Source organism: Leuresthes tenuis, unplaced genomic scaffold, assembly GCF_036924035.1.
Source record: "Leuresthes tenuis unplaced genomic scaffold, fLeuTen1.0.hap1 SCAF_1, whole genome shotgun sequence".
In the NCBI taxonomy this organism is placed as follows: domain Eukaryota; kingdom Metazoa; phylum Chordata; class Actinopteri; order Atheriniformes; family Atherinopsidae; genus Leuresthes; species Leuresthes tenuis.
Genome location: NW_027325355.1, coordinates 28,915,624 through 28,939,063, shown reverse-complemented (window position 1 = coordinate 28,939,063; position 23,440 = coordinate 28,915,624). Strand labels below are relative to the sequence as shown.

Here is a 23,440-nt window from a genome sequence, read left to right as displayed (position 1 = left end):
GTTTTAGAGTTATCTGCGTTTTTGTCCTTAAATATACTAAAAAATTACATCATTTTAGATAAAACAAGAGTTCAAACTGTTTTGTTTTGCCTGATAAATATAATTTAGCTGCCTTTTGCTGCCCCTTCATACAGCAAAATGTGATTTAACTCATCAGTATATGCCCTTAAAATATAGTTTAATCAATAATTAATCAAATGATGAAAAATATGTGAGATAAAATATGTTTTCCAGTCAGTCACATCAATCCTTTGAGGAATTAGCAGAAAATCCATGATAAATATGTAGTAGTTTAACAGTATTTTAGCATGTGGCGTGTTTGCTTGTTCACCCTGATTGAACTTAACACAAAGCAAACACAAAAAACAGCACACAAGTTCAGTTACAAAGAGTTTAATCCCAAAAATACTTGTTTCTTTTTTCCATTTTGGCATTTAACACATGGTTTGGTCTTGCTGTATGTTGGCCGTAACGCTGTGGGTTACGTACTCTGAAGTGGTGGCTTTCATGCAATATTGACCACGACTGAGGAGCGTTACGCCGCGTTCACGCTCCGAATAAACAACATTCACGCCTGCCCCCTGGTGGCAGACACACGTATTACACGGCTATTCGCTCAGGTTACACCAACATGCTGCTGTTTATGGTTCAGTTATGTCGGGAACAGCTACAAGATAACTTCTGCTTTGGCGTAAATGCGGCACGATGACGTCCAGCAGCCCTGCCAGTTAACGCCAAACGCAAATTTCTATTCTGCAAGCTCAGTCAGACGAGTGGAACCTAACGGGAATGCTGTCAGATTTGTGATCTGGAGCAGCTGAACAGGTTCCAGCCTGTCAGCTTTTATCGTCACGCTGCTACAGGAAGACGCTTCAGACAGCCTCGTAACATTTCTCAGATACTCGACGTCTTGTTTTGTAGAATCTAAATCTGATTCTCTGCGAATGTTCTGCGAAAATGACTCTATATGTCGACGACTATGTGTTGTTTTATTGTAAGATTTCAAGATAAACATTTCTGATTGTGCCCCGATGAAGCTGTTTGGTGACTTTCTGCATATGAAACACTGATTCAGTGCACAAATCATCTCTTTGCTACATTTATCAGTGTTTTTGGGACATTCTTGCATCTCAGAGAGAAACAAACAAATCTCCTAATTTGTCTGCAAAAACCCTCCTTAGTCAGGATTCAAACATCAAAGCAGAGGGAGATTTTCATCATAAGTGTCGGGTTAACCCAGAATAAAGTTGTCCAGTGGCCCGACCACGAAGATTCCGTGAACCTAACCAAGCAGCTGTGATCAAACTTTGACCTTTAACCTCGGATATCAGATGATGGGAAATCACCTCCAACCTGAGCTGTCAGCGTTCCACTCAGAAAACCAGTAGAATTCACTCACTTATCAGGGTTAGCTGTTCGAATACGACCCATAACACATGAGGGAAATACGACTCATAAAGCAGCAAAAGTCATTCCCAAGAAGGAGGAAGGAGGAGTGTGAATGGATGGATCCAACAATTCGACCTTAGTCTTAAGTTAGAGTTAGAAACTGATCATGATTAGGACTAAAATAACAGGTTAGGGTTGCATGTATGTAACAACTTCACTTAATTAGTGTTACCACTCAAAACTTGTTGGTTAGGGTTTAGAAAACATCACAGTCAGGATTAAAATACATTATTTGCTACATATCTCACATGCAGTTCGTCTAATGGCCACTAGAGGGCGCATGTATCTGAACGTAACTTAAGAACGTTTATTCCACCGTTTTTACCAATGTGGTTATTTTTTGTTCAAAAACAGGCAGAATATCTTCCCTGGAAGAGGTTGGACTCACTGCAGCTTGCACCAGTGTTTTGCAGCCATGCTGCATTTTGAGGGCGGGGTTTTATGAGTCGTCTCCAACCAGAAATGGCTGATGGTGCAACGTAAAAACAACAGAAAAGCTTTGCCTTCACTGTCAACTTATTCAGCAAATAGTTTTTACTTGTCTTTGGGGGAAGGTCGTGAAACAACAACAAAGCTGTGAAAAGAAAACAGGAAAAGTTAATAAAAATAGTAAATTTGCACTCCAGAACACAGAAAATCAGCTGCTCGAAGAGCCGAAGGCCTCTCTGAAAGCTTGCAGAGGAGGAATAATCAAAGAGAATGTGCAAAACCGCCCGTCTACGCCACACAAAGTGCAAATTTGCCTCGTTATCGTCTCTACCTGCATGAGTCTGACACCAACCTGCGAATTTGGGGTTTTTTCAGCTATAAAAAAGCAAAACCACAGAGTTTTATGTGTCGCCTTCCCAGGGGAATCACGTTTCAGCTGCATCTCTCCCTAATCACATTCACAAGCCTCACATCTGTGCACAGCACAGCAGCAGGGAGCTCCACCAGCAGATCCAGACACTATAAAACTGTCATCTCAAGGCAAACCAGCTGCTTTCTCTCATAACTCTGACACCAGCATGTCTCTTTTGTGAATTCATTATATTCAATATGAGCTAATATATGTATTTACTGCATGTTAGGGCTCGTGATGCTTATGTGGTGGCAGTATGTTTGGCTTGACTCACTATAAATATATTCCCATCTCATACGGAGTAATCAATACAGATATTTATGCCTTAATATTTTCACAGAGTCACTGCCGCTTCTTCTTCTGCTTCAGCGACTTCCTCCTTTTCACTATCATCTCATACAGCTTGTCCATGCCCTCGTCCAGTCCCTCCCCGATGATGGCGCAGGCCGGCTGGATGTGATACGGCGTGGAGGGGCTCAGCTCGGCCAGTGCCAGCTGCCTCTCGATCTCGCCGACATCCAGCGCGCGGGGCAGGTCCTGTTTGTTGGCGATGACCAGCAGCGGGGTCCCCTGGTTCTCCTGGAAGCGCGTGATTTTGTGCAGCTCGGTCCGGGCCTCCTCCAGCCTTTCGGCGTCCACGGAGTCCACCACGTACACGATGCCGTCCGTGCAGCGGCTGTAGGGCTTCCACAGGGGCCGCAGCTTCTCCTGGCCCCCGACGTCCCAGAAGTGACAGCTGATGCCCCTGGAGGCCCCCGCGCCGCCGAGCCGGATCCTCTCCGTGTTGAAGCCGATGGTGGGCACCGTGTTGACGAACTCGTTGAATTTCAGGCGGTACAGAACAGTGGTTTTACCCGCAGAGTCCAAGCCGAGCATGACTATGTGCAGGGACTGGAAGGCAGCCAAGTTGGAGAAACTATTCCCCATCCTGCAGGCTGTGAGTCCAGGAGCGAGTTATTTCCCCGCAGGAGGCGCTTAACAGTGATCCATAAGTTCTGTTGCTCCTGCGGTGAGAATCAGAGTCTGCCGCTCCTGCTCAGCAGCGCCTCGTTGCGCGGCGGCACTCCGGCAGACGGACAAGGCGCAGCATCCCTGGACACGCTCCAACTGCGCGAGGCGTCCAGAAAATGTCAGATCATGGCAACAGCGCAGTTCACAGCGCGCGCCGCTCTCTAAATGCGCAACTTGCGCCGAATGTCACATCATGCCTCAGCATCGCTGCTCATCTCCAAGTGCGTGGAAGCCGCTTTCATGTGGTGGCACAAACACACACAAGTGACGACGTGTGACGCGTGGACCCGCCTCTGAACGCGCCAAGTCTGCGCGTGAGACTAAAGAAAAAACACGTTCCGCTTTAATCACAGCTCGGAAAAACAAAAGCCTGTCGGCTGGGTCTTTTGTGAGCTCGGCAGCAGACACGGAGGCGGGACATGGTTTTAATTTGAAGGACCTTCAGGGATGTTGGAGCTGCGGTGTTTCCTCTGCGCAGTGAGCATCCACAGCTGTGACATACCGCCCCCTGGTGGCCAGAACAGGCAATAACACGCTGAGGCGCAGATATCCATCCATCATCTGCCGCTTATCCGGGGGTCGGGGGGGGGGGGGGGGGGGGGGGGGGGGGCAGCGTTCCCAGTCTCCAGGCCAGCCGAGAGACATAGTCTCCCCACCGTGTCCTGGGTCTTCCCCGGGTCTCCTCCCAGTGGGACGGGCCCAGAACACCTCCCCAGGGAGGCGTCCAGGGGGCATCCTAACCAGATGCCACCTCATCTGACTCCTCTCGATGTGGAGGAGCAGCGGTTCTACTCCGAGCCCCTCCCGGATGACTGAGCTTCTCACCCTATCTCTAAGGGAGGCCCAGACACCCTGCGGAGGAAACCCATTTCGGCCGCTTGTATTCGCGATCTCGTTCTTTCGGTCTCTACCCACAGCTGTGACCATAGGTGAGGATGGGAACGTAGACTGACCAGTAAACAGAGAGCTTCGCCTTCTGGCTCAGCTCCTTCTTTACAGCGACGGGTCGGTGCAGAGCAACACTGCAGACGCTGCACCGATCCGCCGTCAATCTCCCGCTCCATTCGTCCCTCACTGTGAACAAGACCCCGAGATACTTGAACTCCTCCACTTGGGGAAGGATCTCATTCCCGAGCCTTTTCTCATCCCACCCTCTTCCGGCTGAGAACCAGAGTCCCTGCAGGCGCAGATATGAAGACCTGAAACATGCCTGAAATAACAAAGTTGTCTGCTTGAAAACACAATGACTCATTTCCCCTCTTATTCTCCTATAAATGTCCGGTTGTTCTGTCAGTTAAAGTCACCTCTGCACTGATCTGCTCATGTTCCTCAATTATCTACAACATTAGAACAGAAAAATATCATATGAAAGTACTTTATTCATCCCCCAATGGGGCAAAGTAAAATAGTTATTCATCAAATGTATGTTGAGAAGAGAAGAGAAGATAAGATAAGATAAGATAAGATAAGATAAGATAAGATAAGATAAGATAAGATGAGATATCCAGGTGTAAACTTGTGTAACTGATTTTATTCATGCTGTCATGTCATATTTGTACCACTAGGTGGCAGCAAACGCTTTCTTTAGCTCATGAGGACTTTAATAAAAGATCCGGGAACGTTTTTAACATGAAAACCAAGCAGAGAGGAGTCGTTTGTCCTCGTTTACTTGTAAGTTTTTGGATTTTCTCATCAGTTTTTATGGTAGCAGTTTACTTTTAATGTAATATGGATTTTTAGACTTAATCTTAGACCAAAATGTCTCCTTCTGCAGAGTTTAAAGAGATGAAATGCTCCTCATGCCCCTGATTTTCTCACCTTAATCAGTCTCTCTTCATGTCACTTGCAGGTTTTTATCATTAATTCAGATCAGACGGTAAAACACACTTTAAAACGACACACTGAGTGTGTTTAAAGAGAAGGAAGAGTGGGTTTTTGTTGTTTTTCCTGCTTGGTTTAAAATCCGTCTTTAAACTTCAACCTGTCAAAATGCACGTTTGTTCCGGTTCATTCACGTTTGTTCATCCAAACTTCAGACACGTTTTTAAAAGATACAGATTTTTAAATGAGAGAAGTTGATGTGATTATGACGTCATATGAGATTGTTCAGGTTACTGAAGAATTATCTGTTGTTTTATTGTAAAAAGTGAAGACATTAAGTAGTTTTTGTGTCAGTTAGTGGTAAAAAGGTGCTTTATTTCTATTATATTTACAACATAATTCCCATAAAACTGATACAAACAGACACATCCTGCCACCTGCTGGCAGACAACAGAAAGCCTGTTTCTATCAGCTCTTAAAGATGATCTTTTAAAGAAAAGTTGAATCAAAATCAACTCCAGATTTTCTGAGCTCAGACTTTTATCCTCCTTACTTTGGCCTTCGTATGATTTGGAACTGATTTGCAGCATTTACAGCTGAAATTTACGGCTCTGCGTGTCCTTTCACCTTCTTATTTATCTGACTTTTATCATCAGGCAGAGAACTTGCGTTTGTTTCCCAGCAGGTGGCAGCATTTGCAGTTAAAGGAGGAGTTCAGAAACGATTCAAACATAATTCCTCTTTACTCTTGATTGTGCAGGGAGTAAAAATAGCTGCCTTTCTGACAGGTGTGCTCCCAGTGAACAGGTAAAACTTCTTGTTTTCCTAAATCTGACCTATTTAACTCACTCTTTTATTGCATCTAAATCTTTTTCTGGCAGCTTCTAATCTTGAACAATTAGGACAAAAAGGAAAAGTTCATCAGAATCGAGCCGCCACTTTAAATCAGATGCTTCCTGGAAATCAAGAGTCTGAACATGAACACCAGGAGGAAACTTGGTTTATCTCTGCTGTGACTGATGGAATAAACGTGTGTTATTCATTGAATTTGACGCTGTTACAGCAGCACCTGCACCACATGTCTGATTATCTGAGGGATTTAGCGCCTCGGGGCAAAGCAAAAAGCCCGATTAGCCAGAATAAGTGGAAACATTTGTGTGGATTTGCAGCTTTTAAGAAGTAGCCGTGTTAGCAGAAGAGAAGAAGAAAGCCGGTCCCTAAACAACGAGACCACAACCTGAGTCATCAAGACCGCGCTAACTGTGCTCGCTGTCCTCCTCCCTCATTGATTTCCTTTCTAATGAGGGTGTGTGGGATCAATGAAGTGAATTAGAAACACACAAACACTTTTAACTTTAGGGGAACTCGCTGTAATGCCCCCGCAGTCCTCTCCTCATCCATAAAACAAGACTTCTCCTCTGCGGATTCATTCCAGCGCCTTGCTGCTCCTCAGGTGACAGACGGCCGACACCGGCCAGGTAAAGCTGGTTAAAACACGCCGTCTGACCCTCCCTGAGCGCCGTCTCTCATTCAGTTTCATACGGACGATAAAACTAATGATCTTGGCCAAGCTGAGCATCCTGAAACCTTCAGGGCCGGGGGTCTGATTCCCATCTGGACTCCACCGGCTCAGGAAGGGTGTTTGTGATCCCTCAAAGCTTTCAGCAGACAGGGAAGCTGTGGTAACCCGTGATACCCAAACCTCTGGGGTTACCCAGCTGCTGGGAAAAAGCAGGACTTTTATTTGGAGGATTTCTTTATGTTTTAAGGGTCCTTCATGTTCGTTAGGCCCTCTGGACCGGTTCCCTCCGCCCCCCTCAAACTCCAGATGAAACAGAGAGGCAGCTTTTCATCTTTCCACCTGTTTTGCATTTTCAAAAGCTGGTTGAATTAATGAAGGGACGAGAAAAATCTGAGGGTTGCAGCTGATGGAGATGGAGCCAAACCGCTCAGTGCTTTCAGTCTTTGCCTCTGAACAAAGTGTGTTTTTCCTCATGCAGAAAACATCAAACATCAAGGGATGCGTCAGGTGAGAGGAACACCAGCTGAAAGCACTTTCAGGAGAAACCTCCCGATGAATATTTCTCTTTGTTGAAGGGAACAACCTGAGCACACAGTTTTAGATTCAGATTTATGTCTTTTAAGGATGCCGAGACTTTCAGTTTCTGCTCTGCAGTAAAGGAACATTTTCTTCTAAATAAATGCATCAATGATCTGTTGATCCAACATATGAAATCATGCCGGTTCATTTAAAATCCATTATTTTGGGTAAAAAGACATTTTCCATCAACCCGGTTCCAGAAACGCTACCAGGCACGAGCACGACTCCTCAGAGTCGGTGCAACAGGCGTCGGTTTTAAGTTTTAAGTTTAAGTTTAAGTCAGGCTGATAGAAGGAATCAATTTTATAGCAAAATCTGTACTTCGTCATATGTCGAGAGATGCTTGTTGCTGAAGAAGTTCTTTCTCATTCTACAAAGTACAACGTTGTTTTATCGTTGAAACTTGATTAGACGTGAATAAATATGAAGGACAAAGCAGTCTTAACTTGGTTTGAGTTCAGGAATTCGGTTTATAGGGTTGCTGCTACAGCTGGAAACGCCTGTTCTGATGACACGTGATCGTTCAACCATGAGCTGTTGCCCAACACGAATCATTTAACAGAACAGAAAGTTCAGGGTCTTGTTTACAAGTGAGGGCAGAAAATGAGTCAAGAAATACAAAATATTCCATTTCCCAGTCGAACCATGATTCATTCGTACATATGGGAGCTTCCTCTGAAGGCCAGGAGGCCTCAGCCTCAGGGAAATGATCAGGAACTCATCCATGGGGACCCGGAGTAGCTTCTGCACTGAAAGGATCCAGTTCAGGAGGTTTCGGGTCAGCAGGAAGAGGAAGCAGGGCCTCGCTTCTCGCTGCTAGCCTGGAAACATCAGTTGGGAGGGAGGTCTGCGAACCTCTGCTCAGACCAAAGTACGGATATATAATCTCATATAGGCTTAAATATTAAGGCTGCTTAAATAAACAAGACAATATTTCTTACTCCACGTGTTAAATGTGAAGCAAAGATTAAGATAATTGAAATTATAAATGACAAAGCAGGGTAAAAATGTCATCTATTGGTTGAGAAAATGTGAAATAATCCTCTACAGGCACAGTCCTGACAGAAAAGAGCTCGTAGCGTAGCATTTAGCAGCTGGAGAGACAGATTTCCCAAGAAAAGTCAGCTAAACTTATGCTAACGTTGGACTTAAGTGCATCACCTGGACACAAAACAGCTCCCAATGAACACTAATCATGTCAAGATTAACAGGCGATTCTTTCACTGTTTCGTGTGAATGTTAGCTGTTTCAAAGGGTTTGGACCCCTAACAAAACTAATTAAGAGGGTCTATTCAAACATATGGATGCTACACATAGTTAGCACCGAGCAAAAACCGTAACTTAACTGGCTGCACCCTCAGTTTTTAATTTTCTTAAGAATCGATGCTGTTTTTTTAGCCATATTTTCAGAGAAAATTGCACCACATCGAGTGAATTTTACAGTTTATTCAAAGTAAATAGATATTTCAGCTTTTTAAAAGCCAAGTTAGAGGAAAGAATTTCTCCTCACATAAACAGAAGTTTGACTCACAAACACACCTTGGAGTGAGCTTCTAATTGAATGAGTCATCGAGAGGCAAAGGACAACTTTCAAGGTGGCCTGTCCTCTGTGGGAGAATAATTATCTGCTTTAATTAACTACATCAAACAATGTGTGCAGATTATGTCTGGCTGGGGAAGAAAGAGGAGCGATTTGTGTGCATTAGTGCACGTGACTGTTCATGTGTCACACTTTGCATGTGTTTACGTGCAGGAATCTGCCATATTGTCTGTAATGCTCACGCAGCTGAACTGCAGTGGACACTCGTGCACAAAGACAGAATCACAACAGAGGCAGGACTCACACTCTTTGTGCATAAAGGAGAAACGCTCTCAGTGTGGAGGGTAACAAATGCTGTATGAATGTGTGAATGCCTGCTCTGAAAAGCACTCTGGGCGGTCACCAAAGGGCTTCATTACCATTTAAAAATGTCAAATAAGCGTTTAACTGTTTGAATAAAGCCAGATGAGTGTGTTTCACATGTATGTGTCCATCGTTAGCTTTGGTGAGATTTAGTTCTGCATGAAAAACCGGTGGAAATGTTCTCAAAAGGGACAAAAATACACCTTAAAAAGGCCCAAAGCAGACACAAAGTCTGCAGCTTCTCCTGCAGGCTGTACAAATATGGCATTTTAGGGTTGGAGTTCATGGAAGCTTTTCTAAACCTGCCTCACAGAGAAAGTAATTACCAAATTACATCAATTCACCGTGATTGGGGCAAAGCAAGTCCACAAGTAAAGGCAGCCCAGTGCTGGAGCTAAATGGCTCATTTAGGATGCTTTATGAGCCTATAAACTGCATCGTTTTAGGAGAATTAAGGGTTTCATGGGGAGTTAATCTCATAAAGTCCCAGAAAAAGTAAAAAACAAACATAAACTCTGTCTTTTAACAAAGCTCAGCTAAATAACAAACCGTTTCAGCTGTTTGGAGCATCGAGTTGGTTGATGTTTGTAAGAAAATGTGCAAAATCAGACAATATGTATTTCTGAAAATTTCATCCAAATAAAGACACTTCATTTTTTTTAAAGAAAAATGTACAGAAGTTTGTTCATCTGCTGAAAACATCCAACCGTCATCATCTTTCATGACATTTCATTCTAATTTTCCTTTTATTGATGCTTTCTGAGTAGAAACACGATCCATCACAGGTAAAACAGCATCAGTCACAAACAGTCAGTGCTCAGTACAAATATAAATTGCTCACATTTTCTCTGCACATCGTATTCAAACACTTCATAAAATCATACTGATACGAGAAAACGACAGGAAACAGTAAATGAGCGATAAGCATCAAAGCTAGCTGATTATCACAATCAAAAAAGGGTTTTGCAGCAGAAGAAAAAGGCTTTCTTTCAAGAAACAGGAGGGAAAAAAAGTCATTTCCAGTGTGTGGGATGCAGTGACACCTGGTGGTGAAGTGGCAGACTGCAGCCGAGCCATGAAAGAAGCTTCTTATCCGTCATTTCTACCAATAAACGGCCGTTAATACTTCACAGGGGAGCTTCCATTTTTAAGGGATCACATCTGATTTGTGGTTTCACTAAAATTCAGCGTCCTCCAGTTTAAAAGCTGCAGTTAAACCATCTGGTGACATTCATTTCAGTTCCATCTCTGTAGCACCAGTAAACCCCCGGTAAACACTAAAAGAACAACGCTGTTCTCACTCAGACTGAATGCTCGCCATGTGGTGAACAGCGGAGGCTAAATGTTGAGTTGGTTTAAGCTAGTAAAACTACGTGGTGAAATTTAGGAACGAACACCTGAAAAAGATTAAGAAAATATCGCTTTTTGGGATGAAACAGACCTCTGGGAGTTGGATAACAACAGGTTAAACTTAAAATGATGGTGCGCCGTCACAGTGGGAATGGGTTGGACGAGGCCCGGTGCACTTTAGCAGGGAATTTACTGTCAGCATCAAACACCGACGCGCCCGATGCATCACTGACGGACAGATCCTATAAAAGTCCATCTGCAGTCGCAGCTGTTTTATATGTGGAAAACCAGCATTAACCCTAAGAAATGCAAAGTGTGTAACACTTAAATGAGTTCCTAAAAGTGAAAGTTGTGTTTAACATAAATCAGATAAGCTGGAACCTCGAGGCTGTTCTTGCACACAATCCATCATAGTTTAAGGAGTATTTATGCATTAGTTCAACTCAAACTTGCCTCTTTTGACTGTACTCCAGATGCAAATATAAATATATCTTGCATAAAGGGACAGCTGCACCTGCATACATGCTATACATGTGACGTTAGCAAGAAATTAGGCTAATGTTTCTTAACTGCCGACAGGAAATGGACGCTGGAAGCTGTGTTTTTGATATGTGCTGCAGTGGTGGAGGTCTTTGATGCCGAACTGAGGGTGAAGCAGGGAAATAAACTGTGACTGGGGCCCATTTAAAGAGTCAAAAGACAGTTAGGAGGTAGAGAAAAATGTGTAAGGAAAATAAAGCCAGAAAAACAACACTAGGAGGGAGAGAAAACATGACGGAACAACAGGAGAAATGATGCTGCAAAGCTCATATATCCAGTCAAGATTCAAGATGCTGTTTAATGCTTCACTTCTAGTCCATTCAACACTTCCAGTCCAAGCAAATCAGAAGATCTTCGCATACAAACCTCAGAACTGCGTTCCGAAAATGTCCTGCTCGAGTCAAACCTTCTCACAAAGATACTCAGACCGCAAAATCTCCATATCCGGTGGGACAGAAGGCCGAGCTGCGGAGGGAGTCCAGGCAGTTGACGAGGATGAGCGCCCCGGTCAGGTGCTTCCACCGCTTGGTGATGGGGTTCCTCATCTTGTCCAGACCGAGGTGGAGCTCCTGGATCACGTCTCGATAGCTGTCCCCGATGTGGGCAGCCCAGGTCAGCAGGAAGTCATAGGCGGGTTTCCACATGGACTAAAGCGGTGCAGAAGGCATTGTTCAAGGCACAGAAGGCAATGAACTGGACAAAGAATCGGTCTCAGCTTGTTTTCCTGACTTCCTACAGACGATCATTTGTTGGTACAAAAGGTAAAGAAACTGAAGACCAAGTGCACCAATGAGACAGCAAGTCACTGTAATTTGGTTTCATTACTTTGATCAACTGTGGTGCTTTAAAGCCTTCAAGCTGCAAGACTGCACTCCTGCTGCATTCAAAGTCAGCTGTAAACTCAGTATTTTTCATCTCTGATGAGGAGGAAACTAAAGAAAATACAACATGAGCTGGAATCTTTGAGGTTTACAGCCTAAAGGCAGAATCTTACTTTTTATCCTCGTGCTTTCTCTAAAGTTGAAGTAATATCCCTTCAGAGCGTGTTTTGGCCTGTTTCCTCGGTCATGTTACCACAGAGGCGTTCAAATTCCCACTTCCGATGTTTATGAAATGCAGAAGTAGTTTTAAACTTAGCAACATGCTCATCCTGGGTATATCCGGGTTTAAGAAAGAGAATCAAGGCCTCTCACCTCGTTGTCCAGAACATCGTTCCTGTCACGGTGCGGCGCCTCGTAAGCCTCCATCTGCTGCCTGGAAACTCGAGCCAGCTTCTCAGCCAGCTCCCTCCACCTCGACGCCACCTCCACAGCCGTGGTCAACAAAACGAAATCCAGGATCAACCTCGCCACCAGACCCTGGCAGTCCATCTTAAGCAATGCCTGATGGGTTAAAACGAGACAATCGCCTGGTAAATGACGTGAATCCTTTGGGTTTTGCTCTTGTAGAAAACCTGAGGCGCTATGGATCTTATCAGGGGAGAATAAACAGCAGAACAAAGACATTTTAAATCACTGAACAAGCAAACAAAGTCCAAACACCTGCACAACAGCATGTAGAAGTGATCTTTTTTTCAGCTCCTTCACAAGTTATCCCTGATCTCTGATGAATAACCAACAGTTTAGGTCTTACTAACGGGTCGGGAACTGGTACCTCCCAGAAGGAGATCCAAAGCACCGCCTGGGAAAGGAACCTCGTAAAGAGCATCGTTTGGCCAACCTGAGTCAGGACAAACAGTAAAATGGGAGCCTTTATCATCACAGTCTGAAACTCTACAATAGAACAACTACGATAGAACAATCTGCATCCTCCAGGGGTCAAAAGAGCCACTGCATGGAGCAAATAATCCTAACCATGGTCATCCTAACCGGGGCTCACACCAAAAGCCTCACAACCCGCCGCTTCGACTTCTTCTGCCGCCGGAAGCGGCCAAAGGGGCGGGGCTTATATGTATAGCAACTAGCAGATAAAAATAATAATCCATCCATACATCGGTTCCCTCTTTCACCATGGATCGTATTTCTTTGTGTTTCTTTGTGTTGGCGCTCTGCCGTTTTCCGCTTTTTTCCGCCTTCGGAATCCAGATCGGTCATCCTGAGAGTCTGAATTAGGTCAACAGGACTGATTCAGAAATTCAAGCTCTTCTGATACTTCCAAACCAACTTATATTAAAAAAGCCTAAAAGCCAAACAGGAAGTGACAAAGTTTCCCTGCGACATGCGTTTAGCTGTAACCCAAAAAAAACAGCATAACACGTCCATTAGAATCTACCAAAACGGTTTACTGACCCTCCTTAAAGGGGAACTCCGGTATTTTTAAACCTCGACCTTATTTCTGGACCGACTCGGCTACTGGGACCACTTCATCCACACGCCCCCCTGCAGCACAGTTTATTCACTCCGTGCTCTGTGACAGTCGGCTAACTTCACACAGAGTTTGCTGCTGATAGTTTTGTGCAACATGGCAGGATATTTATCAGATTTTGACGACGTGAACAACGACTTTGAGTAAGATGGACGTTCTTACCGGAGTGAATGAGCTGTGCTGCAGGGGGGCGTGTGGATGAAGTGGTCCCAGTAGAGTGCCTGTGTAGAAATCCCTCCGTTAGCTCTCCTATAGCTGCAAGTAGCCACATAACAGCAGCTATGAGCTAACAGAGCTATAGCACACGTTCATTCATTCATTCTTCTTAAAGTATTGGTGAAATAAAGACAGATAATGCCTTATTTAGAGGCTGCATCCTCTAAGCCCCGTTCACTCCGTTATATGGATCTCCAGTTATCTAAATATCTTCCGAAGGACGCCGACTTTCACCAAACTGTTCTCAGTGAGTAGATGAACGTATTTCATGCCAGAAATAAGGTTTAAAAATACCGGAGTTCCCCTTTAAGTTGTCCAAACTCACCCAGGAGGTGAGAAAAGGGCTGCCCCCCCTGCTGCTGGGGGTTACCTTACGGGACGCCTTCATAGGTCGTTATTTAAGATCGTAACAATTGGAGAACTAACGTGTTTGGAATAACGTTCACACAAATATAATCCGGTGTAGACCTGAGGATCTGCAATCCAGCATAAACCAAAACAACGAAAAGAACACCAACAGGAACGTGATCCATGGCCTAAAAAAGGTTTTGGGCAGAACTGTGTCGGACCGCCGTCCTCGTAACTGTAGATATACAGGAGGGGAATCGAGTTATTGATCAACGTATGTCTGCAGATGATGCTGGAGTTACGAAATCAAGGTTTTATTAGAGCAGAGCGACCGCCTGGAAATACGTAGACAAGTAGTCTTAATGAGCTGATTTTCAGTCACAGTTTCTGACCCATTTAGTCGTCTGACAAGAGAAACAGAAAAATATGTGAATGAGAGCAGCTTTATTGGGAATTACACTACAGTTTTTAAAAAAAGATTGAACTTTGGAGGCCCATTTGAGTGCAGTTGAGTGAATACATGCAGGGTGATTCAACCCTCAACCATCTGGATGTGATAGTCCAATTTTGGTCGGATTAACATGTTTACATGCATCTTAAAAGTCCAGTTTTGGTCTGATTTAAACAATAATTTGTTGATTTTCTCATGTTGAATGCTTCCAAAGATTAAACCCAGTTCCTTTACTAAAACAGAAGATTGTTGTTATTCTCATTCCAAACTTTTTAACATCTGGTTTCACTTGGTGTGCAACTGTTTGGTCACATTGTGTTACATTAAAAACGGGCTGAAAGTGTTCGTCTGCCGCCTTCCAACCACGACTGAATCTGTGAACACATTTAATTGGTTTAAAGGTGTTATTCCACTTGGAAAAGATTAAAGAAATCAGAGAAAATGTGGAAAAAATAACAGCTACTTGTTCTTGAATCCAGTTTTAAGTTTTTACAGACTACAAGGGCTGTTGCTCATAAATACAAGGTTCTTTGTGTGAATATAATCCATTACTATGCTGTAAGTAGTTGTGCCCCTCAGGCTGCCACCTTCTTACCGAGATAATCCGGTTAAATGAGGGTTAAAAAGAAATGAGCTTTAATAAAAAGCAACTCACTGGAAAATATGCCCCAAGCATATTGTTATACCCCTTGAAAAGGAGGTTGAATGGCTAATAAGCCGACTTTCTTTTCACTGAGCAAATGAATTCAGTGTTGGCATGTGTGTCTAAGTGGAGATAAGAGCATAATTTCACTCTGCAATAGATATCTGTGTGGGATACGAATTTAACTCGCATTTATGGAAAAAGACAGGCAACAGGTCAAGTGCAATCAGTCACAAAATGCCTCACAAGCAAGCTCCAGTTTTTAGAAATGCTGAATTATCACCTGGTCACTCGTGGATAAAAGCATACGGTGTCACCTGGTTCTCCCGTGGTCGGCAGGCTGCCGCCATCGTCTTTGACACCATTTCTCTTATTGACAATTTGGTTTTGGACAATATCTGCAATAGATGCTTTCACAACAACCTGCTCGATTATTTTACTAAAACGTTGCTGAATTATTGCAGATAAATGCTGGTTCAGTCCGAACAAGATGGATGCTCACAAGACTTTTAGGATCCCAGAAGTGCATGGCTTCTGGTCACGGTTTATCCAGTACCTCCCGCCTTTTAAATACTACTCTAATGCGTCTAAAGATGTAAACATCAAAAAGTAAAGAGCTCACATAGCTGCACACGAGCAACAGAATTGATCTCTGCTGATTGGAGAGCAGCGACTCAGCTTCAAGGCCAATCACGCACACAGAGGTGCTGCAGAGGGTTGAACACAGGCAGCTGTATTATGGAGCTGCAGAGGGTTGAACACAGGCAGCTGTATTATGGAGCTGCAGAGGGTTGAACACAGGCAGCTGTATTATGGAGCTGCAGAGGGTTGAACACAGGCAGCTGTATTATAGAGCTGCAGAGGATTGAACACAGGCAGCTGCAGAGGGTTGAACACAGGCAGCTGTATCATGGAGCTGCAGAGGGTTGAACACAGGCAGCTGCAGAGGGTTGAACACAGGCAGCTGCAGAGGGTTGAACACAGGCAGCTGCAGAGGGTTGAACACAGGCAGCTGCAGAGAGTTGAACACAGGCAGCTGTATTATGGAGCTGCAGAGGGTTGAACACAGGCAGCTGTATCATGGAGCTGCAGAGGGTTGAACACAGGCAGCTGCAGAGGGTTGAACACAGGCAGCTGCAGAGAGTTGAACACAGGCAGCTGTATTATGGAGCTGCAGAGGGTTGAACACAGGCAGCTGTATTATGGAGCTGCAGAGGGTTGAACACAGGCAGCTGTATTATGGAGCTGCAGAGGGTTGAACACAGGCAGCTGCAGAGGGTTGAACACAGGCAGCTGTATCATGGAGCTGCAGAGGGTTGAACACAGGCAGCTGTATTATAGAGCTGCAGAGGGTTGAACACAGGCAGCTGTATTATGGAGCTGCAGAGGGTTGAACACAGGCAGCTGCAGAGGGTTGAACACAGGCAGCTGTATTATGGAGCTGCAGAGGGTTGAACACAGGCAGCTGTATTATAGAGCTGCAGAGGATTGAACACAGGCAGCTGCAGAGGGTTGAACACAGGCAGCTGTATCATGGAGCTGCAGAGGGTTGAACACAGGCAGCTGCAGAGGGTTGAACACAGGCAGCTGCAGAGGGTTGAACACAGGCAGCTGTATTATGGAGCTGCAGAGGGTTGAACACAGGCAGCTGCAGAGGGTTGAACACAGGCAGCTGCAGAGGGTTGAACACAGGCAGCTGCAGAGAGTTGAACACAGGCAGCTGTATTATGGAGCTGCAGAGGGTTGAACACAGGCAGCTGTATCATGGAGCTGCAGAGGGTTGAACACAGGCAGCTGCAGAGGGTTGAACACAGGCAGCTGCAGAGAGTTGAACACAGGCAGCTGTATTATGGAGCTGCAGAGGGTTGAACACAGGCAGCTGCAGAGGGTTGAACACAGGCAGCTGTATCATGGAGCTGCAGAGAGTTGAACACAGGCAGCTGCAGAGGGTTGAACACAGGCAACTGTATTATGGAGCTGCAGAGGGTTGAACACAGGCAGCTGCAGAGAGTTGAACACAGGCAGCTGTATTATGGAGCTGCAGAGGGTTGAACACAGGCAGCTGTATTATGGAGCTGCAGAGGGTTGAACACAGGCAGCTGTATTATGGAGCTGCAGAGGGTTGAACACAGGCAGCTGTATTATGGAGCTGCAGAGGGTTGAACACAGGCAGCTGTATTATGGAGCTGCAGAGGGTTGAACACAGGCAGCTGCAGAGGGTTGAACACAGGCAGCTGTATTATGGAGCTGCAGAGGGTTGAACACAGGCAGCTGCAGAGGGTTGAACACAGGCAGCTGTATTATGGAGCTGCAGAGGGTTGAACACAGGCAGCTGCAGAGGGTTGAACACAGGCAGCTGTATCATGGAGCTGCAGAGGGTTGAACACAGGCAGCTGTATCATGGAGCTGCAGAGAGTTGAACACAGGCAGCTGCAGAGAGTTGAACACAGGCAGCTGCAGAGGGTTGAACACAGGCAGCTGCAGAGGGTTGAACACAGGCAGCTGTATTATGGAGCTGCAGAGGGTTGAACACAGGCAGCTGCAGAGGGTTGAACACAGGCAGCTGTATTATGGAGCTGCAGAGGGTTGAACACAGGCAGCTGTATTATGGAGCTGCAGAGAGTTGAACACAGGCAGCTGCAGAGAGTTGAACACAGGCAGCTGCAGAGGGTTGAACACAGGCAGCTGCAGAGGGTTGAACACAGGCAGCTGTATTATGGAGCTGCAGAGGGTTGAACACAGGCAGCTGCAGAGGGTTGAACACAGGCAGCTGTATTATGGAGCTGCAGAGGGTTGAACACAGGCAGCTGTATTATGGAGCTGCAGAGGGTTGAACACAGGCAGCTGCAGAGGGTTGAACACAGGCAGCTGTATTATGGAGCTGCAGAGGGTTGAACACAGGCAGCTGTATCATGGAGCTGCAGAGGGTTGAACACAGGCAGCTGCAGAGGGTTGAACACAGGCAGCTGTATTATGGAGCTGCAGAGGGTTGAACACAGGCAGCTGTATTATAGAGCTGCAGAGGATTGAACACAGGCAGCTGCAGAGGGTTGAACACAGGCAGCTGTATCATGGAGCTGCAGAGGGTTGAACACAGGCAGCTGCAGAGGGTTGAACACAGGCAGCTGCAGAGGGTTGAACACAGGCAGCTGTATTATGGAGCTGCAGAGGGTTGAACACAGGCAGCTGCAGAGGGTTGAACACAGGCAGCTGCAGAGGGTTGAACACAGGCAGCTGCAGAGAGTTGAACACAGGCAGCTGTATTATGGAGCTGCAGAGGGTTGAACACAGGCAGCTGTATCATGGAGCTGCAGAGGGTTGAACACAGGCAGCTGCAGAGGGTTGAACACAGGCAGCTGCAGAGAGTTGAACACAGGCAGCTGTATTATGGAGCTGCAGAGGGTTGAACACAGGCAGCTGCAGAGGGTTGAACACAGGCAGCTGTATCATGGAGCTGCAGAGAGTTGAACACAGGCAGCTGCAGAGGGTTGAACACAGGCAACTGTATTATGGAGCTGCAGAGGGTTGAACACAGGCAGCTGCAGAGAGTTGAACACAGGCAGCTGTATTATGGAGCTGCAGAGGGTTGAACACAGGCAGCTGTATTATGGAGCTGCAGAGGGTTGAACACAGGCAGCTGTATTATGGAGCTGCAGAGGGTTGAACACAGGCAGCTGTATTATGGAGCTGCAGAGGGTTGAACACAGGCAGCTGCAGAGGGTTGAACACAGGCAGCTGTATTATGGAGCTGCAGAGGGTTGAACACAGGCAGCTGCAGAGGGTTGAACACAGGCAGCTGTATTATGGAGCTGCAGAGGGTTGAACACAGGCAGCTGTATTATAGAGCTGCAGAGGGTTGAACACAGGCAGCTGCAGAGGGTTGAACACAGGCAGCTGTATTATAGAGCTGCAGAGGGTTGAACACAGGCAGCTGCAGAGGGTTGAACACAGGCAGCTGCAGAGGGTTGAACATAGGCAGCTGCAGAGGGTTGAACACAGGCAGCTGTATCATGGAGCTGCAGAGAGTTGAACACAGGCAGCTGTATTATGGAGCTGCAGAGAGTTGAACACAGGCAGCTGCAGAGAGTTGAACACAGGCAGCTGCAGAGGGTTGAACACAGGCAGCTGCAGAGGGTTGAACACAGGCAGCTGTATTATGGAGCTGCAGAGGGTTGAACACAGGCAGCTGCAGAGGGTTGAACACAGGCAGCTGTATTATGGAGCTGCAGAGGGTTGAACACAGGCAGCTGTATTATGGAGCTGCAGAGGGTTGAACACAGGCAGCTGCAGAGGGTTGAACACAGGCAGCTGTATTATGGAGCTGCAGAGGGTTGAACACAGGCAGCTGTATCATGGAGCTGCAGAGGGTTGAACACAGGCAGCTGCAGAGGGTTGAACACAGGCAGCTGTATTATGGAGCTGCAGAGGGTTGAACACAGAAAGCTGCAGAGGGTTGAACACAGGCAGCTGTATTATGGAGCTGCAGAGGGTTGAACACAGGCAGCTGTATTATGGAGCTGCAGAGGGTTGAACACAGGCAGCTGTATTATGGAGCTGCAGAGGGTTGAACACAGGCAGCTGTATTATGGAGCTGCAGAGGGTTGAACACAGGCAGCTGCAGAGGGTTGAACACAGGCAGCTGTATTATGGAGCTGCAGAGGGTTGAACACAGGCAGCTGTATTATGGAGCTGCAGAGGGTTGAACACAGGCAGCTGTATTATGGAGCTGCAGAGGGTTGAACACAGGCAGCTGCAGAGGGTTGAACACAGGCAGCTGTATTATGGAGCTGCAGAGGGTTGAACACAGGCAGCTGTATTATGGAGCTGCAGAGGGTTGAACACAGGCAGCTGCAGAGGGTTGAACACAGGCAGCTGTATTATGGAGCTGCAGAGGGTTGAACACAGGCAGCTGTATCATGGAGCTGCAGAGGATTGAACACAGGCAGCTGTATCATGGAGCTGCAGAGGGTTGAACACAGGCAGCTGCAGAGAGTTGAACGCAGGCAGCTGTATTATGGAGCTGCAGAGGGTTGAACACAGGCAGCTGTATTATGGAGCTGCAGAGGGTTGAACACAGGCAGCTGCAGAGGGTTGAACGCAGGCAGCTGTATTATGGAGCTGCAGAGGGTTGAACACAGGCAGCTGTATCATGGAGCTGCAGAGGATTGAACACAGGCAGCTGTATCATGGAGCTGCAGAGGATTGAACACAGGCAGCTGTATCATGGAGCTGCAGAGGGTTGAACACAGGCAGCTGCAGAGGGTTGAACACAGGCAGCTGTATTATGGAGCTGCAGAGGGTTGAACACAGGCAGCTGCAGAGGGTTGAACACAGGCAGCTGCAGAGGGTTGAACACAGGCAGCTGTATTATGGAGCTGCAGAGGGTTGAACACAGGCAGCTGTATTATGGAGCTGCAGAGAGTTGAACACAGGCAGCTGCAGAGGGTTGAACACAGGCAGCTGCAGAGGGTTGAACACAGGCAGCTGTATTATGGAGCTGCAGAGAGTTGAACACAGGCAGCTGTATTATGGAGCTGCAGAGGGTTGAACACAGGCAGCTGTATTATGGAGCTGCAGAGGGTTGAACACAGGCAGCTGTATTATGTAGCTGCAGAGGGTTTAACACAGGCAGCTGTATTATGGAGCTGCAGAGAGTTGAACACAGGCAGCTGCAGAGGGTTGAACACAGGCAGCTGTATTATGGAGCTGCAGAGGGTTGAACACAGGCAGCTGTATTATGGAGCTGCAGAGGGTTGAACACAGGCAGCTGCAGAGGGTTGAACACAGGCAGCTGTATTATGGAGCTGCAGAGGGTTGAACACAGGCAGCTGTATCATGGAGCTGCAGAGGGTTGAACACAGGCAGCTGCAGAGGGTTGAACACAGGCAGCTGTATCATGGAGCTGCAGAGAGTTGAACACAGGCAGCTGCAGAGGGTTGAACACAGGCAGCTGCAGAGGGTTGAACACAGGCAGCTGTATTATGGAGCTGCAGAGGGTTGAACACAGGCAGCTGTATTATGGAGCTGCAGAGAGTTGAACACAGGCAGCTGTATTAAGGTGAGGTTCCCAATATTTCTGTCCATAACATGTTTCTTAAAACGAAATATTCACAGTTGATGACTCATCTTATTCAACATGAGTAAATGAAGCTTTTTCATGCTACGTGAGGCTCTCCAATCTGCAGCTACCTTCGTGAAATGATTTCCAAGTTCTAAACTTCTAAGCAAATCGTTAAAAAGAAAACAGCTTCCCTCGGGAGAAGTGTGGAGCACACCAACAAATAAACCTGAGAAGAAGAAGGTGGCGCTGTGGCTTAGCTGGTCAAAGTGCCTGTCTCGTAAACAGGAGATCCTGGGTTCAAATCCCAGCAGTGCCTCTGGTCCTGTTAAGCTTAGCATATTAAAAAAAACTCTTAATTAAAGTGCACATAAATAACAAACAGCTATTAGCATGTTCTTTATATCGTGGTATGATTGCCACCTTTCATGTGGGTATCTCCAGTAGGGGTCCTTAGGCAAGACCCCCGAACCCTACCTACCTACCTGTAAGTCACTTTGGATAAAAGCATCTGCTAAAGGCATAAAAACAGAACTGCAATCAATACAAAACCTGGTTTACATGCACCTAAAACTTCGTCTCCTCACACCAAACGTCGGATTTTTTTCTTTGAGCAGTTTTAAGAGACAACAGGAAGTAAATCTGTTTGCACTGGAAATTATTTTATGAATTTTTTCTGTTACAAAACTGCTTGGATTGGAAACATAGACGACTTTATTAATCCCTTTGGGAGGTTTTCTCCGGGAAATTAAAATACTGATCTGAGAAATAAAACTGAAGATTTGTGCTGTTATGTGTGATGTAATTTCCTTTTTGTTAGAATTGATATTATAAAAAAGTATTGTTCAGGAACCGGTATCGAAGTGAAGGTATCGGTATGGAAACATTTTGATTGATACCCAGCCCTAGACTACTGAATTATTATGAATTATCTCCAGCATCTGTGTGAACAAGTGTCTGATGCAGTTAAAAAGACACAGCAGTGGATTCAGGGTCCAAACATCATGGAAAAAGTGGAGCCACAACAACGTCTCCTGCAGATAAAACTGCTGTAAACAGGAGGACTTCAAGGAGAAAAGGATGTGCACCACTGCTTTAAGCTATAAGAACTCACAGTAGAACATTTTATTGGTGTATTTATGTTTTAAAAACAAAAAAAAAACAAGAAAAAGAAGCTTTTGAATAAATGCATTCTTCTAAAGTATGATAAACTGAGAGAAGGAAGCACTGAAGAAAACTAGCGAAAGAAAACCCAGAACGTGGGTAAAAGTACTTATTAAGGCTCCAGCAGCCCAGCCGCTAACATGTGACCTGGGTGAATTAAACCTCCATCACCGCTGTTCCTGGAAAGTAGCAATCACCTGATCACTGATCCATTATTGATCAGCCTGCAAAGAGCCTGCAAAGAGGGTCTCATAGGTGCTCATGTCGCATCTTCAGAACATTTAAAGGCTTATGTGGAAAGTAAAGACTGGATATTAACACAATCGTTTTATTTTAGGAGTGAGAACGGTTTGATAGAAATGTTTGTGAGTCTATTTTTCTCCTGCTTTAGGTTAATCAGCTGAAATGAGCTCCAGCGCTCAGATCGGTGGTTTTCTGTCCACCTGCCAGATGAACACTGCTGACTCAGCCTTCACACAGGTGACCTGACCCAACAGGCCGTCAGCTGTCTGCAGACGGACGTAAAGCAGAGGGGGGGCCTGTGCTTCAGGGTAAAGGGTTAGATACGAGTGGTGATGCTGGGAGGCATGTGCCGCATGCTCAAACTGCAGCAGATGGGCGTCAAAGGTCAGCTGTTGCTGCAGGACTCTGTCAGCTGCTGCTGCAGCTCCAGCTGGACTCAGACCGTCAGTCTAATGCCGGTCGCTTTAAAGCTTCTGCCGTCGCTGTGATCAGGTATTTAGCCGAGAGAATAAGGTAAAGTCTGGCTCCCCTTCATGATCAGAAGTCTGCTCGACCTCCCCGAGGCGAGCAGCTGCCTGGAAACTCCTTCCTGCCTCCTGCACTGGGCGCCTGGTTATTTCAGAGGGAGGACAGCTGCTCCAGGCTCTCCTGTTTCAACATGACGTTATGAAGAGGATGTTAACCGACATCATTCTTCTTTTTACAGCTTCAGAGCAGCCGCCAGCTCAGAACCAGCCTTCTTTATTGGTTCCTCTGATTCTCTGGCTCTGCAGACTGCTGCAGACACTGAAGGATCTTCCTTAAAGTTCCACCTCTTCACCCTGGATGGACAGAGTTCTTACTCCTCGTCCGAAGGCCCAACAACTGCAGAGTCATCCGAGTATTTCTGCAGATGACAGGACTCTGAGTTGTAATGAAAGTCTGAGGTGCAGCGTGA

At 46.0% G+C, this 23,440-nt stretch overlaps 2 protein-coding genes and 1 non-coding gene across 3 annotated transcripts in view; 1 reads left to right on the top strand and 2 right to left on the bottom strand.

Moving 5' to 3' along the window:
* Nucleotides 1-377: 377 nt before the first annotated feature.
* On the bottom strand, nt 378-3,588 carry LOC140282266 (ADP-ribosylation factor-like protein 4C). The gene has a single exon (XM_072376888.1). It carries the CDS (start codon nt 3,215-3,217, stop codon nt 2,633-2,635), a length of 585 nt encoding a protein of 194 aa, XP_072232989.1. The 5' UTR covers nt 3,218-3,588; the 3' UTR covers nt 378-2,632.
* A 6,323-nt stretch (nt 3,589-9,911) lies between these two features.
* LOC140282184 (SH3 domain-binding protein 4-A-like) overlaps nt 9,912-23,440 on the bottom strand; it is a 38,782-nt gene continuing 25,253 nt past the window's right edge. The window contains exons 4-5 of the mRNA XM_072376793.1: nt 12,210-12,398; nt 9,912-11,663 (exon numbers count right to left, since the gene is read on the bottom strand). Coding sequence (XP_072232894.1) covers nt 11,439-11,663; nt 12,210-12,398 — 414 coding nt within the window. The 3' untranslated portion in view covers nt 9,912-11,438. The remainder of the gene's footprint in view (nt 11,664-12,209; nt 12,399-23,440) is intronic.
* On the top strand, nt 21,342-21,415 carry trnat-cgu (transfer RNA threonine (anticodon CGU)). The gene has a single exon. It is a non-coding gene; the product is annotated as a tRNA-Thr (tRNA).